The sequence below is a fragment of the Leguminivora glycinivorella genome, chromosome 1 (genome assembly GCF_023078275.1).
Source record: "Leguminivora glycinivorella isolate SPB_JAAS2020 chromosome 1, LegGlyc_1.1, whole genome shotgun sequence".
Classification (NCBI taxonomy): Eukaryota; Metazoa; Arthropoda; class Insecta; order Lepidoptera; family Tortricidae; genus Leguminivora; species Leguminivora glycinivorella.
The window spans coordinates 36,081,337-36,104,659 of record NC_062971.1 but is presented as its reverse complement, the minus strand read 5'-3'; the positions used below and the strand labels follow the sequence as shown (position 1 = coordinate 36,104,659).

Genomic DNA, 23,323 nt, shown 5'->3' with positions numbered 1-23,323 from the left:
GTTAGTGTGCGTCAAAACGTAGAAGCTAAATTTGACCCACTTCCCGGTTTCCGATTGAGCTTAAATTTTGCATACATGTAAATCATACATTAGGCCAGGGACTGGATTAATAGAGGAGCTCAGCAGCACTCATGTCGGCTGCCATATAGACGACGTATGTTTCAACAACTTAAGCTACGCTGACGACATGGTGCTGTTGAGTGCCTCTCCGTGTGGCCTGAGGCGGTTGCTTGGCATCTGTGAGCAATTTGCTCGTAGTCACGGCCTCGTCTACAATGTTAAAAAAAGCGAATGCATGGTCTTTCAGGTCAGAGGTAAAGACCTGCCACCTGTTCCTCCTATACGTTTGTATGGTACTCCATTGAATAGGGTAGAATCTTTTAAATACCTTGGCCATGTGGTTACCTCTGACTTGAAGGACGATGCTGATATTGAGCGAGAGCGAAGGGCGTTGTCTGTTAGGGCAAACATGGTGGCCCGCAGGTTTGCTCGTTGCTCCGCTGAAGTTAAGTTAACTCTCTTTAGAGCCAACTGTACAACTTTCTACACGAGCAGCCTGTGGATCTCCTATACCCAGAAACAGTACAACGCCCTCCGTGTACAGTACAACAATGCCTTCAGGATGCTGATGGGACTGCCCCGCTACTGCAGTGCATCAGGTATGTTTGCCAATGCTAGAGTAGACTGTTTCTACACCACGATGCGGAAGCGGTGCACATCCCTGGCGCGTAGGGTGCGGGACAGCTCTAGCGGCCTCCTGAGGGTATTTGCGTCAAGGTTTGACTGTCAGTACATCAATCATTGCCATATGATTCATGTACTGACAGGCAAGCCTATATACTGTACATAAATGTGTCTTTTATGTTATGTCCTGTCCTGTTTTATATCTACTAACCATAGCTGCTATAATTATTTATTACTAATTACTAACACATGTTTTGTTTTGTAAATTTTGTGAATTTTTTGTATATTTTAAATGTATATGGACCTGGTCTGAAATAAATGATTATTATTATTATTATGTTTTCGGTTTGTTTTTCTCTCCCATTGGAGGTGATTTTACTTCCATACTCGCGGGCTTTTGGCCAAACGAATATAGAAGGACATGAACGGTCCTAGTTTTCCAAGGCTAAGAATTTGCGTATTATCCTACACGTGTTCATTATAACAGCCTTCTGGAGAAGAATGTACGTGAGTGGATGTATATCGACGCGATAATGCAATATTACGGTATCATGGATCTGATCTGAGGATGGAGGGGAAAGGTGATCATAGAAACTCTGTCATGAAACGTCGTATCCCCAACGAGTAAGTGGTTTTTGGTTTTTAGAAACTTCTCGGGGAGCGTATGACTGTTGAAAGAAAGGTACAGTCGGCAGTAAAAGCTTGTGCATAAAATGATTTTTTTTTAAACTTATTTGATGTTTTTTTTTTCATTCAGATAAAAATAACCCGCAGTCGTAATTGACCCGCTGTACCTAATCCAATCTTTACCGTATCTCGAATGTCTAGACCAAAACTGTTGACGTAATTGAAGCTTCGAATCCTGCCGCAAAAGGTATATTCAAATCTCACGGAAGTTTAGTTATTAGATACGAATATAATAATAATTATCTTGATTTGTTTTCAATGTTGTTTGTTTTACCCACAATTCTGAATGTTTATAAATACAAGGCTTAATCAATTTACTTTTGGAACAACCTTGATATAGGAAGGTACAGTAATTAAAGACCCATTGAAGATTTTAATGAGTTTGTATTAGGACATGCTGTTCGTATTGCTATTTTTAGCCATTGGAAGGTGTATTATAATAATTTAATAAAGCATATTTTAGTATAAGCACACCTCGGAAACTGGCGATCAAATATATGAAAGAGGCGCGTTCCTAGGCACAGTCTACGCTTGTATAGGTGAACGCGTACTGTGCTCGTATGAGTGAGATATGACAGGTCGACTGGTCGCGTTCCGGACAGGCGGTAACAGCGAGGTAACCGAGAGCGGGGGGGCACTTTCAGCGGGGAGGGGGAGGGGCCATACTTTACGATAGTCTTTGTTATACTGTGGTATAAATACAAGTATTTTCCTTTTGAATAAAAATACATTACCCTTATGTATAAATGAGAGACTCAATGCCAGATCCACGAATGGCATTAACTTTTTATAAGAAAAAAAAACGTACCTCAAAAAGGAAAAATGAAACCCTTATAGGATCTCTCGTGCGCCTGTCTGTCCGTCTGTCACAGCCAATTTTCTCCAAAACTACTGAACCGATTAACTTAAAATTTGGACATGTAATTTAAATTAAGAAAATTAAATTGTTGGGGATACTTTTGGGTAAAAGTGAAAATTTAAAATCAAAGTTTTTTTTTTTGTTACAAAGCTGAATTATTTGGGGAATTATCATGAAAAGAGGTCCACTATGACGCGGTCGGGGTTTTTTTTTGAGGTTAGGTTCTGGCTGTTCTTTTGGCACGCTACGCTACGTGAGGAGATGCGTTTGCTTGATCTATGGTATGTAACTATAAATAGAAATACCTAATTTATGGCCGGCAACCTTCAAATCTAGGGTGAACAGGCATCTTCTGGACGAGCTCACTCCATCGTTGCGTAGGCCACGTCTTTGCCTTTGGCTAGTCTGGCCAAGCGTAAGCCCATTTATAAAAAAAAAGACACAATAGAGATGGGGAGGAATGGATGGAATCTGTGGAATTGCATGACCACCAGTGTACCCGTATAAAAACGTAGCTTACCTTCTGAACTGCTGATTTTGCATGCTGTTAGGGACCATCCCCACTCAGGCGACGCATGTCCAGAGACGCGGAATGGACGTCAGCGCCACGCCGCCCGAATGTAATTTTAAAAACGTCTCCTCAGTACATTTCGTCTGGGAAGGACGCGCAGGGGACGTCGCTTGGCGCGCCCCAGGCGGCGCGGTGCGCGCCAAGCGACGCGTCGCCTGAGGGCGCGTCTTATGTCCTTACTATACAAAATGTACTGAGGAGACGTTCTTTAAATTACATTCGGGCGGCGTGGCGCTGACGTCCGTCTCTGGACATGCGTCGCCTGAGTGGGGATGGTCCCTTAGGATATTCCCCTTCTCGGCAAAAAGGGAGAGTACCACTCGACCGAGACAGCCGTGGTTCAACCCCGTTGTTATGACCCCAAAAAAAGTTCATGCGTTTTGTTTCGCGTAGTTTTGATATGAGAAAACGGCAGCGGAGTTCGTTGGTCATAGTGAGGTTAGTTTCCATATAAAATTTTGTGTAGTATCACTACAACCTATTTCTCTATGGTTACTATATGAGAACTTTCTCAACTTTCCGATTTTTTCTCAAATGTAGGTGTGTAGGTTGTCCCTTGGTATTTTCCGTTGCGAAGGCAGTGAGTGGTAAATATCGAATATCACACGACCCCGACTGTTTGTCATCCTATCTAAATCTTTTGGATTCGCGAAGGATTTTATTTCCATGTTATATTTCCACCAGAAAAATATCTTGCGTTGCGTTACGATGTCACTTAAATATATTATTGATGTTGTTGCGAGCTATGACGTACCTATGTATGTACTAGACTCTAGTCACACGTATACGTATACGTATACGTATACGTCATAGCTCGCAACAACCTAACAACTCGCAACAAGTAATACTAGAGGTATAATATTATGCCGCATCATATTATGACGACGTTAGGGGAGACCGGGGCTAGTTGACTATAGGGGTAGGTTGACTAACTATTAAAAAATTGAGCCAAAAATCAAACTTGAGCCAACCAGTGAGGTACGAAAGTCCGTCACCTCCCCCCGCTCAGTCACCGGTGAGCCTTTCGTACCTCACAATCCTCATATCATATCACTGGTTGGCTCAAGTTTGATTTTTGGCTCAATTTTTTAATGGTTAGTCAACCTACCCCTATAGTCAACTAGCCCCGGTCTCCCCTACCACAACCAAAATTAAAAATACATAGTTTTATCTGAAATCGGGGTCGTATTGTAAAAGTGGATTGGGGTGGATGAAATGGCGACAAGTCACGGGAACCATTTGTGACGCCCGGATGCCTCTTCGACTGAAGGACAAAATTTATAAATCAGTCATCAGACCTGTCGTCATGTATGGATCAGAGTGTTGGGCCCTAAAGGTGACGGATGAAAAGAGATTGCACGTGGCAGAGATGAGAATGTTAAGATGGATGTGTGGCGTGACAAGAATGGATAAGATAAAGAATGAGTATATCAGAGGAAGCCTGAAAGTAGCACCGATTGTTGAAAAAGTAAGAGCGAATCGACTAGCATGGTATGGACATGTAATGCGGAGGGATGAAAGGCATGTGACGAGAAAGGTATTACGAATGAATGTGGAAGGTGGTGGAAGTAACGGGAGGGGAAAACCGAAGAAGAGGTGGATGGACTGTGTGAGACATGATATGGAACTAAAACAAGTTAATGATGAGATGACGAGTGACAGAGATGTACGGAAGAGAAAGACATGCTGCGCCGACCCCAAGTGACTGGGATAAGGGCAAGAGAATGATGATGACTTATTTAGATTTTCAATGGCTACTTAACGGCGTCAAAAAAATATGCGTGAAATAAAAAGGAACAGCCATACAACATACTTAGTGACTTTTGAGATTATAACTTTTATTATGGGCCCAATTCTAAAATCATGACTGCTGAAATATGAATGGTCCTTTTTTTTCACCTGTATCAATTGTCAAATTCTTTATTAGAAAAAATCTTAAATACCTATACGAGTACTTACAATGGCTGCAATCAGGGGACCATAAGTACGAGTATGCTTATTAGCACAGATATGTTATAAAAATATGCACACGCCATCGCGGTAGACCCTTAAGGGTCCCCCCACTTCTAGCGTCTCGCGAGCGTCGCGTCGGGCCAACTGTATGGAAAAAGACGCCGCGTCGACGCGACGTCTTTTTCCACTTATCGAATAAGGGCCAGTTCCAGTAATTCACAATGTGCGAGAACTCGTATGAGAGTTTCACTAGTCAATACATTGCGGTATTTTATTTGTGTATTTTCTGAAATGTATGTCACACAGTCCGCTATGCAAGTAAAAAGGATTGAGCATATAGAGAATTTACTGTTAAAGTAAAATGTGTAGTCACAGTCATTTCTCGACACAGGATTAAAACTTTAGAACCTCAGTTTTGACAATTTGGCCCATATTCTTAGCTTGATATGTATTAAAATTGTCAAATCCATACTAATATTATAAATGGGAAAGTGTGTGTGTCTGTTTGTTTGTCCGTCTTTCACGGCGAAACGGAGCGACGAATTGACGTGAAGGGATGGAGAGTGACATAGGGTACCTTTTGTCTCTTTCTAATCCCCCACTTCCCTAGAATGGGGGGTGGAAGTTTGTATGGAGCATTCCGAAATTTTCGAATTTAACGCGAGCGAAGCCGCGGGCAAAAGCTAGTATTAATATGTGTAAGTGACATCTACTTATACCAGACTCAACCAAAGGCGTAGCGCCATCTAGGTGAAAATACATTTCTCTTGATGGTTCCATTACGAGGTAATTTTGTCTTTACGGAGTTTTTTATTTTGCGTTTTCCCGTTCCTACTCTTTTTAACACGCTTTTATTAGGTCGTCGTGTATGTAACTAACTATGTAATGGAATCTGCGGAGGCTAATTTAACCATCTTCCAGGAGTCGTAGCGTAATGAAAATTGGCAGCTATATGTAGTTCCGATGACAATACAATAATATGGTACTGTTGAGCTGATCTGATGATGGAGTCGGAAGATATGAACTGGAACTACATGATGGAACATCGTATCATAGCCGTTTTTGGGTTTCTTAGAAAAGTCTTGTAATGAACTTTGACTACAATTAGGTTTCAAGGTCTGATGATGAAGCCGAAAGATATGAACTGGAACTACATGATGGAACATCGTATCATAGCTGTTTTTGGGTTTCTTAGAAAAGTCTTGTAATGAACTTTGACTACGATTAGGTTTCAAGGTCTCATGATGGAGCCGGAAGATATGAACTGGAACTACATGATGGAACATCGTATCATAGCTGATTTTGGGCTTCTTAGGAAAGTCTTGTAATGAACTTTGACTACAATTAGGTTTCAGGGTCTGATGATGGAGCCGGAAGATATGAACTGGAACTACATGATGGAACATTGTATCATAGCTGTTTTTGGGCTTCTTAGAAAAGTCTTGTAATGAATTTTGACTACGATTAGGTTTCAAGGTCTGATGATGGAGCCGGAAGATATGAACTGGAACTACATGATGGAACATAGTATCATAGCTGTTTTTGGGCTTCTTAGAAAAGTCTTGTAATGAACTTTGACTACGATTAGGTTTCAAGGTCTGATGATGGAGCCGGAAGATATGAACTGGAACTACATGATGGAACATCGTATCATAGCTGTTTTTGGGCTTCTTAGAAAAGCCTTGTAATGAACTATGACTACGATTAGGTTTCAAGGCCTGATGATGGTGCCGGAAGATATGAACAGAAAAAAGGGGGGGGGGCTCGAGGGGGGAAGCATGAAAGAAAGATCAACGTAGTATTTAAAATAAGTTGGGTTAGCGTTTTCTTGTGACCTTTCAGAGCAAACAAAGGGGGCTCGGGGGCGAAGCCCCCGCATAAAAGAAAGATCAACGTTGTATTTAAAATAAGTTGGGTTAAGGTTTTCTTGTGATCCTTAAGAGTAAAGAAAAAGGGGCTCGGGGGCGAAGCCCCCGCATGAAAGAAAGATCAACGTAGTATTTAGAATAAGTTGGGTTAGCGTTTTCTTGTGACCTTTAAGAGCAAACAAAGGGGGCTCGGGGGCGAAGCCCCCGCATGAGAGAAAGATCAACGTAGTATTTAAGATAAGTTGGGTTAGCGTTTTCTTGTGACCTTTAAGAGCAAACAAAGGGGGGCTCGGGGGGCGAAGCCCCCCGCATGAAAGAAAGAACAACGTAGTATTTAGAATAGGTTGGGTTAAGGTTTTCTTGTGATCCTTAAGAGTAAAGAAAAGGGGGGCTCGGGGGGCGAAGCCCACCGCATGAAAAAATAATCAACGTAGTATTTAGAATAAGTTGGGTTAGCGTTTTCTTGTGACCTTTAAGAGCAAACAAAGGGGGCTCGGGGAGCGAAGTCCCCCGCATGAAAGAAAGATCAACGTAGTATTTAAGATAAGTTGGGTTAGCGTTTTCTTGTGACCTTTAAGAGCAAACAAAGGGGGGCTCGGGGGGCGAAGCCCCCCGCATGAAAGAAAGATCAACGTAGTATTTAAGATTAGTTGGGTTAGCGTTTTCTTGTGACCTTTAAGAGCAAACAAAGGGTGGCTCGGGGGGCGAAGCCGGGCATAAAAGAAAGATAAACGTTGTATTTAAAATAAGTTGGGATAGGGTTTTCCTGTTACCCTTAAGAGTAACGAAAAGGGGGGTTCGGGGGGCGAAGCCCCCCGCATAAAAGAAAGATCAACGTTGTATTTAAAATAAGTTGGTTCAGGGTTTTCTTGTGACCTTTCAGAGCAAACAAAGGGGGGCTCGGGGGGCGAAGCCCCCGCATGAAAGAAAGAACAACGTAGTATTTAGAATAAGTTGGGTTAGCGTTTTCTTGTGACCTTTAAGAGCAAACAAAGGGGGCTCGGGGGCCAAGCCCCCGCATGAAAGAAAGATCAACGTAGTATTTAAGATAAGTTGGGTTAGCGTTTTCTTGTGACCTTTAAGAGCAAACAAAGGGGGTTCGGGGGCGAAGTCCCCGCATGAAAGAAAGATCAACGTAGTATTTAAGATAAGTTGGGTTAGCGTTTTCTTGTGACCTTTAAGAGCAAACAAAGGGGGGCTCGGGGGCGAAGCCGGGCATAAAAGAAAGATAAACGTAGTATTTAAAATAAGTTTGGTTAGCGTTTTCTTGTGACCTTTCAGAGCAAACAAAGGGGGGCTCGGGGGGCGAAGCCCCCCGCATGAAAGAAAGAACAACGTAGTATTTAGAATAAGTTGGGTTAAGGTTTTCTTGTGATCTTTAAGGGTAAAGAAAAGGGGGGCTCGCATAAAAGAAAGATAAACGTTGTATTTAAAATAAGTTGGGTTAGGGTTTTCTTGTTACCCTTAAGAGTGACGAAAAGGGGGGCTCGGGGGGCGAAGCCCCCGCATAAAAGAAAGATTAACGTAGTTTTTAAAATAAGTTGGGTTAGCGTTTTCTTGTGACCTTTAAGAGCAAACAACCCTTTGTTTGCTCTTAAAGGCTCTTCTTCTTAAAGGTTCTTTAAGGCTCGGGGGCTTCGCATAAAAAAAAGATCAACGTTGTATTTAAAATAAAAAAAAATAAAAAAATAAAAAAATAAGTTGGGTTAGCGTTTTCTTGTGACCTTTAAGAGCAAACAAAGGGGGGCTCGGGGGCGAAGCCCCCGCATGAAAGAAAGATCAACGTTGTATTTAAAATAAGTTGGTTTAGGGTTTTCTTGTGACCTTTCAGAGCAAACAAAGGGGGGCTCGGGGGGTCAAGCCCCCCGCATGAAAGAAAGATGTCGTAGTATTTAGAATAAGTTGGGTTAGCGTTTTCTTGTGACCTTTAAGAGCAAACAAAGGGGGGCTCGGGGGGCGAAGCCCCCGCATGAAAGAAAGATCAACGTAGTATTTAAGATAAGTTGGGTTAGCGTTTTCTTGTGACCTTTAAGAGCAAACAAAGGGGGGCTCGGGGGGCGAAGCCCCCCGCATAAAAGAAAGATTAACGTAGTTTTTAAAATAAGTTGGGTTAGCGTTTTCTTGTGACCTTTAAGAGCAAACAAAGGGGGGCTCAGGGGCGAAGCCCCCCGCATAAAAAAAAGATCAACGTTGTATTAAAAAAAAAAAAAATGTTGGGTTAGCGTTTTCTTGTGACCTTTAAGAGCAAACAAAGGGGGGCTCGGGGGCGAAGCCCCCGCATGAAAGAAAGATCAACGTTGTATTTAAAATAAGTTGGTTTAGGGTTTTCTTGTGACCTTTCAGAGCAAACAAAGGGGGGCTCGGGGGGTCAAGCCCCCCGCATGAAAGAAAGATGTCGTAGTATTTAGAATAAGTTGGGTTAGCGTTTTCTTGTGACCTTTAAGAGCAAACAAAGGGGGGCTCGGGGGCGAAGCCCCCGCATGAAAGAAAGATCAACGTAGTATTTAAGATAAGTTGGGTTAGCGTTTTCTTGTGACCTTTAAGAGCAAACAAAGGGGGGGAGCAAACAAAGAAAGATAAACGTTGTATTTAAAATAAGTTGGGTTAGGGTTTTCCTGTTACCCTTAAGAGTAACGAAAAGGGGGGCTCGGGGGGCGAAGCCCCCCGCATAAAAGAAAGATTAACGTAGTATTTAAAATAAGTTGGGTTAGCGTTTGAAAGAAAGAACAACGTAGTATTTAGAATAGGTTGGGTTAAGGTTTTCTTGTGATCCTTAAGGGTAAAGAAAAGGGGGGCGAAGCCCCCCGCATGAAAGAAAGATCAACGTAGTATTTAGAATAAGTTGGGTTAGCGTTTTCTTGTGACCTTTAAGAGCAAACAAAGGGGGGCTCGGGGGCGAAGCCCCGCATGAAAGAAAGATCAACGTAGTATTTAAGATAAGTTGGGTTAGCGTTTTCTTGTGACCTTTAAGAGCAAACAAAGGGGGCTCGGGGGGCGAAGCCTCCGCATTAAAGAAAGATCAACGTTGTATTTAAAATAAGTTGGGTAATGGTTTTCCTGTGACCCTTAAGAGCAAATAAAGGGGGCTCGGCAAAAAAGAAATACTTAAATTTTGTTTGAATTAGTTGAAATGTGACAATATTTTCTAATCGAGTCAAACAAAATCCCACTAGCTGAGAGCTTCAAAACAATGTATGGCGAAAGTATGTCTCTCTAATGTCTTCAAAAAGTCCGCGATGGCACATGTCTATATTGTCTATCTTTTACGGATAACTTACTAGGTATAAACATTTTTATGATAATACCGTAATAAGAAGGTAGCCGCTAGTTATTATTAAGTAGCAATTAGCAATAAGTACACGTTAAGCCACAAATGGCATGTAAAATCCGCCTACTTGAAATAAATTTATGTATAAATGTTAAAAGTATTTCATTATTAATGACTAAAAAGTATAAAATAAATTAATAGTTTAAAAAACACTATAAAACACGCTTTTATAAATGCACGTAAAAGCCAAAAATAAATTATGGATCGTTCAAGTTGTCTCTATTTGTGAGCTGAAGTTTAAAAACTATGTGCTTTTAATTATAATATTTGATTGTAAAAGCGTGGGGCGCTGGAACAGGAAAGACTTTCTTGTAAACAAATACTAATCCGAACTTCCTGGCGAATGAAGTTGCATAAGAACATAACGTTTACATATGCCGCCTAAGGGTTACCAAAAGATATCTCGTCCACGAACAAGAACTCTGCATCCTGTCACTGTAGACACTTTCCCCATTTGTACTTTGATTACCGGAAAAAAGCGGCGTTCTAAGTGTCGGTGACTGTCGACTCTCCTCGCTACTAGCGCATATTTTGTCTGAGTTCGACAAACTGGTACCTACTTTGAACACTGACTTTTAATTGATTTGACTGTTTAATGTAGAACCTACTAGTGATGCTGCAACTCCAGTTAGCGCGTCAATCTGTGTAACCTCCTTCCCGTAACATAGCATAATTTGATTTATCAGCAAGTTATACAAAAAGTCTTTCCTGTTCCAGCGCCCCACGCTTTTACAATCAAATATTATAATTAAAAGCACATAGTTTTTAAACTTCAGCTCACAAATAGAGACAACTTGAACGATCCATAATTTATTTTTGGCTTTTACGTGCATTTATAAAAGCGTGTTTTATAGTGTTTTTTAAACTATTAATTTATTTATTTTGCTAATATTTCTCACATAACTCCTTTTTGCTGTATAGAGGTACTTATACTTAGCACAGCAAAAGGACAAGTTTCTAATGGGGTGGCAACGCGCATGTGACACTCTTTGAGTTGCAGGCGTCCATCCACAGTGATCGCTTTCCATCAGGCGGACCGTATGCTTGTTTGCCACCGACGTAGTATAAAAAAAAATTATTCCCCAGGTGACCCTGTCCTCCTGGTGCGGGCGAAAGAACGCGCCGCGCCTCGGCCGCACATACAGCGCACTGCTCGCGTCGCAGCGTTTACGCGCGGGAGACGACCGTATACGCAGCGGCCGGCGCCTGCGCCGCCTCTCCACCGCCACCACGCAGCTATACGACGCCCCGCCTCGAGCGCAGGTGAGGTCAGACATTGCATACGTTGGGATACAATCCTCTTCAATCTTTCCACGGCTTACTACAGAATATATAATAGTACAAGTACAGAAGGCCCACTGCTTTGATGTTCACGAAATGCTGCCTTTTTAAATGCCTACAAATTTCTTACAAAGAAACGAGCCGCACGTGAGCGGCGACCGGCTATAGGGTTTTCTATGGATTAAAACGAATCAATACTCAGATAAAATGTTATACTATTATATTCAAATCTAGGGTACTTTCTATGTATATACCTATGCAGTATTTATTGTATATTTTTGTTTAAGTTCCAATATTACAAGCCTTATTCAACTTTTCCGTTGGACTTAATCAATAGTACCTATAGATCTGTGTATATGTCGCAGGGAAATGGCCAAAACAGAGATTTGATCAAATCTCTAAGGGATATGATCAAATCACGCAGGATGTCAAAATGGCGAATCCATTTCATCATTTCTCTAGAAAATTTCAGTCATTTGACTAAATCCCTGACTCTGTTTAGTGAAATCACAAAATCGGCCAATAGACATGGCACGTTTTGTCATTTCACTAGATTTGTTTAGCGATTTGATAAAATCCCTGAACCACAACAGTAAGTTGACGAAACGTGCTTATAAAGTCAACTTGTTTTATCACTTCGCGACGAAACCTGTCCAGAAATTTGATCAAATCACCATATTTATTATAATATGTATACCATATTTCAAATAATCGATGGAATCAGGCGCTACTTTGCGGAAATCCATGTTAATCGTAAACTAGAACTTTCCTTTGCTAATCCGCGAATAGATAACGTGCAAGTCAATCAGTGCTAACCTGTTATAATTACTTGCGTATTTTTTACATGCAATTAATTTTCCCACCCTCCCACCGCAAAAATAAAAATAAATACTTTGACGGTCCGAAGTCCCGCAACTGACGAGTCAGTTGCGGGACTTCGGACCGTCAACATCAGCTCCTGAGGATGCCTCGTAGAGAGGCGAAACACGTGTCGAGTTTTGTATTTTTGGTGGTGGGTTGTTATATTTATTTGCGTATTTATTTTTATTTTTGCGGTGGGAGGGTGGGAAAATTAATTGCATGTAAAAAATACGCAAGTAATTATAACAGGTTAGCACTGATTGACTTGCACGTTATCTATTCGCGGATTAGCAAAGGAAAGTTCTAGTTTACGATTACCATATTTCAGTTAAGACTTTATCATTTCCCTAAATTCGTTTAGCGAAATGTTAAAAGAAATTGACTTTTTGTGTTCGTTTCGTCAACTTACTGCCGTGGTTCAGGGATTTTATCAAATCCCTAAACAAATCTAGTGAAATGACGAAACGTGGCGTGTCTATTGGCCGATTTTGTGATTTCACTAAACAGAGTCAGAGATTTAGTCAAATGACTGAAATTTTCTAGATAAATGATGAAATTGATTCGCCAATTTGGCATCTTGCGTGATTTGATCATATCCCTTAGAGATTTGATCAAATCTCTGTTTTGGCCATTTCCCTGCGACTCGCAGGGAAATGGCCAAAACAGAGATTTGATCAAATCTCTAAGGGATATGATCAAATCACGCAAGATGCCAAATTGGCGAATCAATTTCATCATTTATCTAGAAAATTTCAGTCATTTGACTAAATCTCTGACTCTGTTTAGTGCGACATATACATCTAAGAACATCCTATGGTATTTATTTTATTCATGATGTATATTTAACTAAGCATTATTAGACATTCTACATGCAGACATCGTATATGAACCTTTAAAAAAATCGCGATATAAAGTAACAATAGAATGTGCGAGCGTGCGTTCCGTGAGAACGCGCGCCTGAGTAGGCCCTCATGTAGTAGCGCGCGAACGGAGTCGCGGCCTTACCATGTGACCACGCATATCGATACTTGAACAAATTATAGACGCGGCGATAGAATCGCGGAGTGAGCCGCCCCTGGCCTTACCATGTGACCACGTTTCTCATACGTCGATAACGAGAACGTTAGTGTAAAGCTAGGAACAAATTATAGGACGCGTCCGGCGGACGCCGTCCACTGCCGGGATTTAGATAATGAATAGACACTCTTCTTCTTCTTTTTTATGTTCCATCTCCGTCCAGGTGTCGTAGCCGATTGGCATTTCTGCGACGCGAAATGAAAAGGAAAGACCGCGAAAGGTATACTGGCTCTGTGGCGCCAATACGCAAGAGCGATAGAGATAGATAATCTACAATCGTTTCGTTTCGTGAGCGTTTGTGCCATTCGTCTACGTACCCTAGAGGTCGGCGACCATATTATGTGTCTCTATTTTCAAACTATCGGACGTAAGCCGTAGACGTGGCCTTGAGCGCACGGACGTCCGGGCGTCATCTGGCGCGCTGGATGTTTAAAGACTGTGCACACTTTATCAGTCGCGGTTGTCAACCGCATCCGTGTGACGCGTCACATTATTTATTCCTAGCTTAATGCGTGAGTGGACGCTCGGAGCGGAGTGTTTGACGGTTTTTTTTTTTTCGATTCACATGTTTTTTTTTTTTTTGTTATATACGTAGGCAGTACGTTAAAACCAAAAACACACTGCTACAAATGCGATTTTGGGGAACAGAATAGACTTATCTTAACATCATTTATGTAGGATTTTAAAGACGAATATCAGTACCTACGCAGTAGAAAAAATACCGTAAGACGGTAAACAAAAGAAACGGGAAATGGGATCAAGTGGGGTGTTAAGTAAATCGACTCAGACCTACTTGAGACCTAAAAGGAGCTGGGAGTTTGTTGATGGACTCCTGAGGGCTTATTACACCTTACACCTTCCTAACTTTAGCGCTTCTATATTGAACCTCGAAATTGGATCTCTTGGAGAGTACCTATAAGATATTTTTGTAACTATGTAGATATGTCAGCCTATAAAAATGTAACGTAGATTTTTTTAAATCCCGACGCAAAAACGACGGAGTGGTATAAGTTTGACGTGTCTGTCTATCTGTGTGTGCATGTCTATCTGTGACATCGTAGCTCCAGAGCAGAACAAAATTTTAATTTTGTGGTTATTTACCTCACAGCTGTTAATAAATAATAATTAAAGAAATTGCGCCTTAGCCAACGGCTACCCTAATTTATTTTTAAGACAGGAAAATAAATAAATAACCTAACCACAAAATTAAAATTTTGAAAAAACCCCCGACGGCGACATAGTGGACCGATTTTCATGAAACATGGCTAAGAACACTCCCGACTAACTCAGCTTTCAAACAAAAAATAATCGAAATCGGTTCATCCGTTGGGGAGCTACGATGCCACAGATGCAGACAGACAAACAGACAGACACACACACAGACAGACACGTCAAACTTATAACAAACCGTCGTTTTTGCGTCGGGGGTTAAAATACTGCAAGCTTAAAAACACTACAACTCATTAACTTTTGGTTATTGACACTTTGGTATTAGGCAAATTTCTAATATAACAAAAACAATCTGTTGTCAAAATAAAAAAACATGTTAATTCGCTTGCTATTAGGGATGTTACGAATATTTGCATTCGCATTCGCATATGCGAATGATTCGCATTCTTTTAAACATTTGCATTGACATTCGCATTCGCTTCAAACGATGCGAATGTTTTGCGAATGCGAATGTGTGCAAGTCGCAGCTTGTTCCTCGCCCGCGCCGGCCGCTCCAATTGCTACTTGTCGACTGTCGACTCGCGCATGCGCAGATAGGTCAAATTCGTACGGCGTGAAGTTCGTACTCGGCATTTGGAAGCGATATTCGCATTCGCATTTGCACATTCGCATTCTGAATATTCGCATTCGCATTCGCGAATGTGACACATGCGACATTCGTGACATCCCTACTTGCTATGATCAATCTTGGTGTCAATGTGTAAATCCTCGTGACGGGCCAGTGCACGCTCATATGAGCGTTCAGCGGGGCGGGGCGTGCAGCGTTCACGTCAAACAATTGAAGACCATACAAGTGTCCTGAGTTGACGCTGCGTAGGATGGACGCACGCTCGCCCGCTCCGCTGCACGCCACGCCGATCGCTCCGCTCCGAGCGTCCACTCAGACCTAACATTTAACAAGTAATTCCTTTGTATTCTGCGTCCATTACCCTTCTACCGTTTCTTTGACTCTTGATTAAATATTACGAGTATAATACAATAATATTTAAAAATACAAGAGATAAACCTTTGAATGAGCTCCCTATTTTATTAATACCTCGTTCATTCAGGCGAATCTGATTAAAATATTATTTTTAACCCTTTGTCAATGGTTTTCAATTTAGATTTAGGCATTAGATTTATTGGGTGATTCTTAGTATGTGAGTAGATCTGATATTTAATTGAATTATCTAACGTCCGCCATGAACGGTTTCCATAGAAATAAGCAATCTGGCAAAGGAGTAGAAATTAATGGGGGCGACCTCTGTCAATGTAAACCGTTTTGCATGAGGCAAATACCTGTGGAGTCACTTTTGTATGAGAACTATACAGAATACAGATTTTATTGATAAAATAAAAGTACCGTTTACAAGTCAAAAATAATTATACATATTTTATAATAATTGACAAAATTAAAAATAATTTATTGTCATTAATATAACACTAAGTATTTGGTAATATTTTCCAATGCAAGCTTGGGTCAACGATTTTTGGTTGTTATTATATACATAAACTCTCTTTTATACAGATCTCTCTCTCTTCTTTTATATAGGTCTTTTATATATTTAAAGGGTTATATTGCTATGAAAAATAAATACGGCGGACAAGCGTCTTTAAAATAACGAGCGATTTTTGGTCGGCTGGAGCCGATTCCGCGTAGATGCCGATAGGTTTGAAAGCTCTTATCCGACTACGGCAAAATAAGCGGAATAATTTAAGAGTATCCATACTAATATTATAAATGGGAAAGTGTGTGTGTCTGTTTGTTTGTCCGTCTTTCACGGCGAAACGGAGCGACGAATTGACGTGATTTTTTAAGTGGAGATAGTTGAAGGGATGGAGAGTGACATAGAATGTTTTTTGTCTCTTTCTAACGCGAGCGAAGCCGCGGGCAAAAGCTAGTATCTTATATGTCGGACTACAGCGGTTAACGGGTTAATTATAATATAATCAAAACGAACCGGATTTTAAAAACTTGAATTCGTAGTCGAAGGTTGACAACGTTTATAAACAATTTATAAGAATTCATTAAAATACGCATCGAATAACTAGTTTATACCAAAACTAAAAACAGATATTACGTGTGTTGATAATTTTATGCAAAAAAAAATATTCCTCCATACAGGGAATTTTCGCTACACTTTGTCAGTCTAATCAAGTAATGATTGTTCTACATAATTCTAATATTTAAAGGTACACTAGATATTAGAATTCATACATTATTTGGCGTGAAATTTTATCATTATTATTAATCTTATACTATTAAACGAGCAATTCTTGTATATTTATTTATTTATTTATATATACCGACGATCTCAGAAACCGCTCTAACGATTTCGCTGAAATTTGTTATGTGGAGGTTTTCGGGGGTGAAAAATCGATCTAGCGTAGCCTTAGATCCCGGAACACGCGAATTTTCGAGTTTTCATGAGTTTTTCTTTCGCGTTTGTAAACGTAAAATGTGGTCCTTAATTTCGCCGCGCGCGCATCGATTCCGCTTAGCTCAGTCGTACGAGGTCGGTCTAATGTACGCAGATAGATCGCAGGTGTCAGGGTTTCGAATCCCGGCCAGAAATTAAGTTTTTGTTTTTTGTCTTTTTTATTTTGTTTTTGTATTTATAAGAGTTTTTTTTTATCTAAAGACGTGATATATTAAAATACAACCGAGCGAAGCTCGGTCGCCCAGATATTGAGGTTAATATCAGATAAGCTAGATACGTAAAATAACTTGTAAAACATGTTTAAGAACTATGGGTCACAAAAGGTTGCAAAATTAATAAACAAATATATTTAATGTAACTATGTCAAGATCACATAGTTACATCAATGTCTCCTAAATGCGAAATATTGGACTAAGTTCTCGTGGTCGTTGTTGACCATATGACCCGCTGTCTTAATTAATAACATGTATTTTTATTATGTATGTTTTCTATGTATGTATATGTCGGAGCCGGTAGCTCTACGAAAGCATCAGGGGCCTGGCACCAGCTCCATGGTGGGCGGAAACGGTGGGCATATCACACACACAAGTCCAGTAAATGTTTATGCAATAAATTATGTAACGAATATTACTAAATCACAACGACAGTTAATTAAGTTCCAAATCACAAAGAAATCACACCAAGTCAATCAAAGCTTTAACATCACTAAGTTATCAGAAACGGAAACGAATCCGTGGGTCAAGTGGTACAAGTCGGTACTTAAAGCGCACACGTAATCTCACGGCACGGTTCTGGGATAGCGCGCGGTCGCGCGTCTATATTCAACCATGTCCCAAATCTTAATGCCCTCTTGGCTCCTCAAGGAATGCTTATAATAAACAACTAATTTCATTACGTACCACATCGGACCCACGGCTACGTTCGGCGGTGTTTATAATATCCGCCCCGTCTCAAAGAACAAAGATATCACTGTGACAATTCCGCTAATGCTGTTAATGTAAACATTGGACCAGGAATGTGGCCCACCTTCACGGGCCTCAGCCACTATAGGGTTACAGGTGCCTTGCGCCGACACGGCGATCCTGACTGTCACACGTCCCAGTGTGCCCAATAAAATCGCAGGCTTTCAAAAGAAGTACAATTTTAATCACTCAATCTGCTCGGCTATCCTGCCATCAAGTCACAACTATGACAGAAAGTTAAGTTCCCAAAATCCATGCCACAACTTATAATCAAGTTGTCAATAGTATCAAAACCAATATTCACATAAAACACAGATCAGAAACAGCCCAAAATCGAATTTCACAAATTCGACCCAAATCAATTGTCTCAACATCAGTTCATCACGCATATGTGATATTAATGGCCACACGCCAAAACAAACCATAAAGCAACCGTAATCCTCCTGCTTGTCACTACCACCGCGCAGTCTCCGTACCAGCTACACTGGGTTAGGAATATGACCTACGGCTACGGCCAGCAACCAAGGCAGTAGATAACGTTGCAAAACACAATGCCAACCATGTGACATCAAAACTCAGAAACTCGGCATCCATGTGTATCGTCACACCTCGCCGACACGGGCTGATCCTGACTGTTCACTAATTTCATCAACAGATGATCATTAACCATATTTCATGAGAACGTAACAATCTGACATCGTAGCGCCACATCGCACGCACCTATTAGTGCATATTTTGTTGTTATCAATGCACAAAAATCAATTTGTGTCGAAGAATCGAAGAAATCAACAAGAAGTATCAATTTGTATCGAAGGAAATTAATAAGGTATCTTAAATTGACTTTAAAACTTCAAATAGACTTAAGTTGATTTCCTTTGTGATTTCGTAAATGCATTCAATATCAATTCACAGCGTAGATTTCCTCACAATTGCTATACTCACAAATAACTATCTACGCTTCTTCATAATTTGTTTTTACACTGCTGCTTAAATAGCCTTCATACTGCTGTTCAGTGCTATTCATCCACACAATTTTTTATATTTTTTTTAACATTTAGCATGACTAGGTTATCATAATCACCAAATGAATGTCACGATGGTCAGTAGTATTCTTCAATATGCTATAAACAATTCACTGGGATTATAATTCTACAACAATAACCTTAATTACTGTATTAAAAGAGCTCAACACCATACCCCATTTCTCTTCATTGCTTCCTTGCTCTTCATTGTTATCTTGAATAGAATTCTTAATTTTGAGCATTATGCGCTCAAGCATACTATGCCAGTGCTATATTATACCATATATACGGGGAAAATTTGTCTTCGTGACTCAATTTAAGTTTATTTGCTAGCCATCGGCCATAAACTAATATTGTGATAGTAAAGCTTCTACAGTCCCACATGACCAATATTCAAGTAATACCTAAGTAGTAGGTAATAACGTTCTTTTTTTTTTTTTGTCATTTTGTGCATCATTGGTTAATTCGCATATGACGACGAAACATATCCGGAGTAAATCTTCTTGTTCAATTTCAATTTAAATATACCTACAGCTTCCAATTAAGAATACATTATCATGGTTTATTCAGGAAACGGCAAAAACTTATTATGTCCAAGAATCATGTTTAGGTAGGTACTTTATTGCTTCAGCCAAAATGTGAAGTAATCGAATGTGCTTTATCAAAAAAAAATAACTAAATGAACTGAAATGAAATGGTCAACACTGTCAACAGTGTATCTAATTCATTTTTGATAAGAAACATAAGATTTCGAAGTATATTTAGAAGATATGTACTGTACAAGTACAGTACTGTAACTTATTTTTTTTATTTTTTTTTTTATTTTTATTTTTAGATTATGAATGTTCAGTTCAGGGTCTCCTAATTAATTGTTAAAAATCTCTGGCTCTTGTATTTTGCTTCAACAGAAATACTAACAGGACCCATTCGTGTACCGTTTCTATAAACAATAACATAAGTGCTCGATTATACTTTACTTGTACAGAAGCCTCATCAGCTACGAACTCTTACAACAACAACAACATTTGTAACTCGTGATAGTCGTGATGTAAAATGTCGGCATTGTAAGAAAAGCTGTAAATAACTGGCTTTTCTTCTTTCATCATATTTTCTTCCTGTGGTTGTGGTCTAAAACGACGTATTTTGTTGCTTTTACAAAAACAACCATCACACTATAAAGTTACTGATCCAACCAGTACAGTAGCAATATTCTCCAGCAACATAAATGTCTAAAGGACAAGGGCTTGCTAAACCCAACAGACGTTATTTGATGACGCCATTAGAATAAATAGCTCTTTGTTCGTTAACAGATAGGTACATTATAATTTTGTCATTTTTTTTTTTTCAACTCTCCAGAAACGCATCACTGTACCTTAATATTGTTGTTTCAAGTTTATTGTCTTCTTTAACAGAACTGACAGTGAAATCAAAAGCTTAAAGACTTGCAATAACTTTTAGGTAAACCAGGACATGTTATTAGTTTCGTAAACCTTGTTTAAAGTTTCTAAACTTTAAATTATTTATTTAGCAATTAAATAGGCCACAAGGGGCACTTTACAACGTCATACGTCAAAACTGACCACGTCTATAATTCATCAAACATCAACCAGTTCATTCAAATTAGGTCTCATTTCACCAAAAATTGTTTCACTTTTCCCAACATATTATAATTTGTTCAGCCAACTCTGGTCTACCAGTTATTAAGGCAATAAACCAATCCAACGGATATCTTAAAAACGACGCAGTAACCCAACAAAATGATTAAAGATGCATTGACAAACTATTCATTCTCAAAATTATATTCAGTTTTAATCAAAATTCAAATGCGTATACCTACTACGCTAACGCTCTGCATTCTCTGCTCAATGGTTGTACCTATTTACTCGCAATCTACCCAAGATTGCCACTTTTTTTTAAATGTTACTTGAGATTATCACGCTTGCCATCACACTACAGGCTGGCCGACTCGGTCGCCATCTCATACAGACTGGACAACTCTGTCGCCACCTGAGCCGAGACTAGCCAAGCGACTCTCTCACATATACGACTCACCAACCGGAGTCAAACACAATTAACACAACCAAATCTGGCAACAACGACACCACAAATGCCAATGCCAACACATATCATAAAGAATGCAAGCCTTCTATTTTATGTGGACTATATAATGTCCCTTTCTCTAAAAATTATCGAAACAAAGTTTGTCATTGTCTCCTTAATAAATGAAATAGTTCTTAAATCAAACCTCAGTTGATCCTGTTTCATGGTTTTAATAATTGCCACATCTTTATAAATCAAAAGATAAGAATCCATTTCTTTTCATTGAGCATTTAGCAAATTGCATGAAACTAACCATAACCAAAATGATCTATCGATGATTCATGAATATCTTGATACTACTAATTTTTTTTTTTTTTTTTTTTAATGAAAATGTTATCAAAGAAGTTCAACTAAATATGTCACGTCACTTGATGACCCGATAATCAAATCAAACAAATTCTCATCACGACAGCACAGTGGGTGCTTCACTGAACATCAGGTACTATCATGTGGTAATGTCTTTTCCACCGAGATGTAGATAACACATTAGACTGCATCATTTTCGCTGTTAATTTATAACCATACAAAAGCTTGATACCTTTAATCAAGTATTCAACGAAAGCAATTATGATTTGGCTCAAGATTTCGCTATCCAGATTACTTGACAAAAAAAAAACACATTTTCTTAATAGTGGTTTCTCACCGGCTAGGCTCTTCTAATTACAACACTAAACAATGTTTAGTTCAAATACAGTAAACTTTAATTACCTCTATTATAGTAATTAATACTCAGCATCTCTCTCAGAAATCTTCAAAAAAAACTTCTCAAATCAGGTCAACAAAATATCGTTGAAACCATTTAAATGACATGGTCAAGGTTCTGATAAAACATACATTAATCTCTATGGTATCTAAAACAAAAACAAATGAATAATCCGTTCATGTAATAAAATCTCAGTCATAAAACATTATTCCGTAGGTTCGTCGCATAATGTAATCGACATCAAATAATTACGTTCGATGCTATATCGACTTTCTGTTAACATAAGAGTTAACACTTCATATCATATTATCAAAAACATTGAAACTCAACAAAACAACACACAAAAGTGTATAAAGGCTTAATGTCTATTACTTATCTTGTCATCCCAATAGATAAACGATTGCTGTGCAGTCTGGATAAATTCGTACTGCACCACAGTGTCCGCAGTCAAAGTTGCTGCACTCTGCAACCATCGCGCGACTAAATATCGCAGCACTTATTCCGCTTCCGGGAAGTAATCAAACCAATTGCAGGTGTAATATTTCCAACATATAACATTTCAACAGGTATTTTTCTTATTTTAGAGAATTCCCATCTTAATAGGTTGCATCTTCCATACGGTAGATCCTCAAATGACGAACAAAACAACCTCCAATCGATTTTCAATCAAATTCCAATACATTGTTGATTTCGGAATTTCCACAACTTTCCAGAATTTTCCTCTTTTACGATCCCACTTCTGATGTCGGAGCCGGTAGCTCTACGAAAGCATCAGGGGCCTGGCACCAGCTCCATGGTGGGCGGAAACGGTGGGCATATCACACACACAAGTCCAGTAAATGTTTATGCAATAAATTATGTAACGAATATTACTAAATCACAACGACAGTTAATTAAGTTCCAAATCACAAAGAAATCACACCAAGTCAATCAAAGCTTTAACATCACTAAGTTATCAGAAACGGAAACGAATCCGTGGGTCAAGTGGTACAAGTCGGTACTTAAAGCGCACACGTAATCTCACGGCACGGTTCTGGGATAGCGCGCGGTCGCGCGTCTATATTCAACCATGTCCCAAATCTTAATGCCCTCTTGGCTCCTCAAGGAATGCTTATAATAAACAACTAATTTCATTACGTACCACATCGGACCCACGGCTACGTTCGGCGGTGTTTATAATATCCGCCCCGTCTCAAAGAACAAAGATATCACTGTGACAATTCCGCTAATGCTGTTAATGTAAACATTGGACCAGGAATGTGGCCCACCTTCACGGGCCTCAGCCACTATAGGGTTACAGGTGCCTTGCGCCGACATATATATTATATATATCGTTGTCTGAGTACCCACAACACAAGCTTTCTTGAGCTTACCGTGGGCCTCAGTCAATCTGTGTAAGAATGTCCTATAATTATTTATTTTATTTTATTTTAACATGTATTTTTATTATCATCATCATCCTATCCCGGCCGGTTTCGGCCTCAGCGACTGGGTTTTGGCTTATTATTGAGAGCGACAGTCGTGAGCTCTCAGGTGGCTGACGTAGCCTATTTTTGCAGTGAATGTACGACCACACTCACTGCATGTCAGCACCCCTCCGATGAAATTATAGTTGATGGCTGCAGGTGGTCGGGCCTTTATCTCGTCGCGCTTGGTGTCAAGTTCCACTCGTCTCTGTTCTTCGAAGGCTTGCACTTTTATTCTCACTGTATGCCTC

General features: G+C 39.8%; 1 protein-coding gene across 1 annotated transcript in view; it reads left to right on the top strand.

Annotated features, from left to right (window-relative positions):
• LOC125232244 (pyrokinin-1 receptor-like) overlaps positions 1-23,323 on the top strand; it is a 188,795-nt gene that overhangs the window by 141,710 nt on the left and 23,762 nt on the right. Inside the window, exon 5 of the mRNA XM_048137926.1 lies at positions 11,037-11,213. Within this exon, the coding sequence (XP_047993883.1) occupies positions 11,037-11,213 (177 nt within the window). The remainder of the gene's footprint in view (positions 1-11,036; positions 11,214-23,323) is intronic.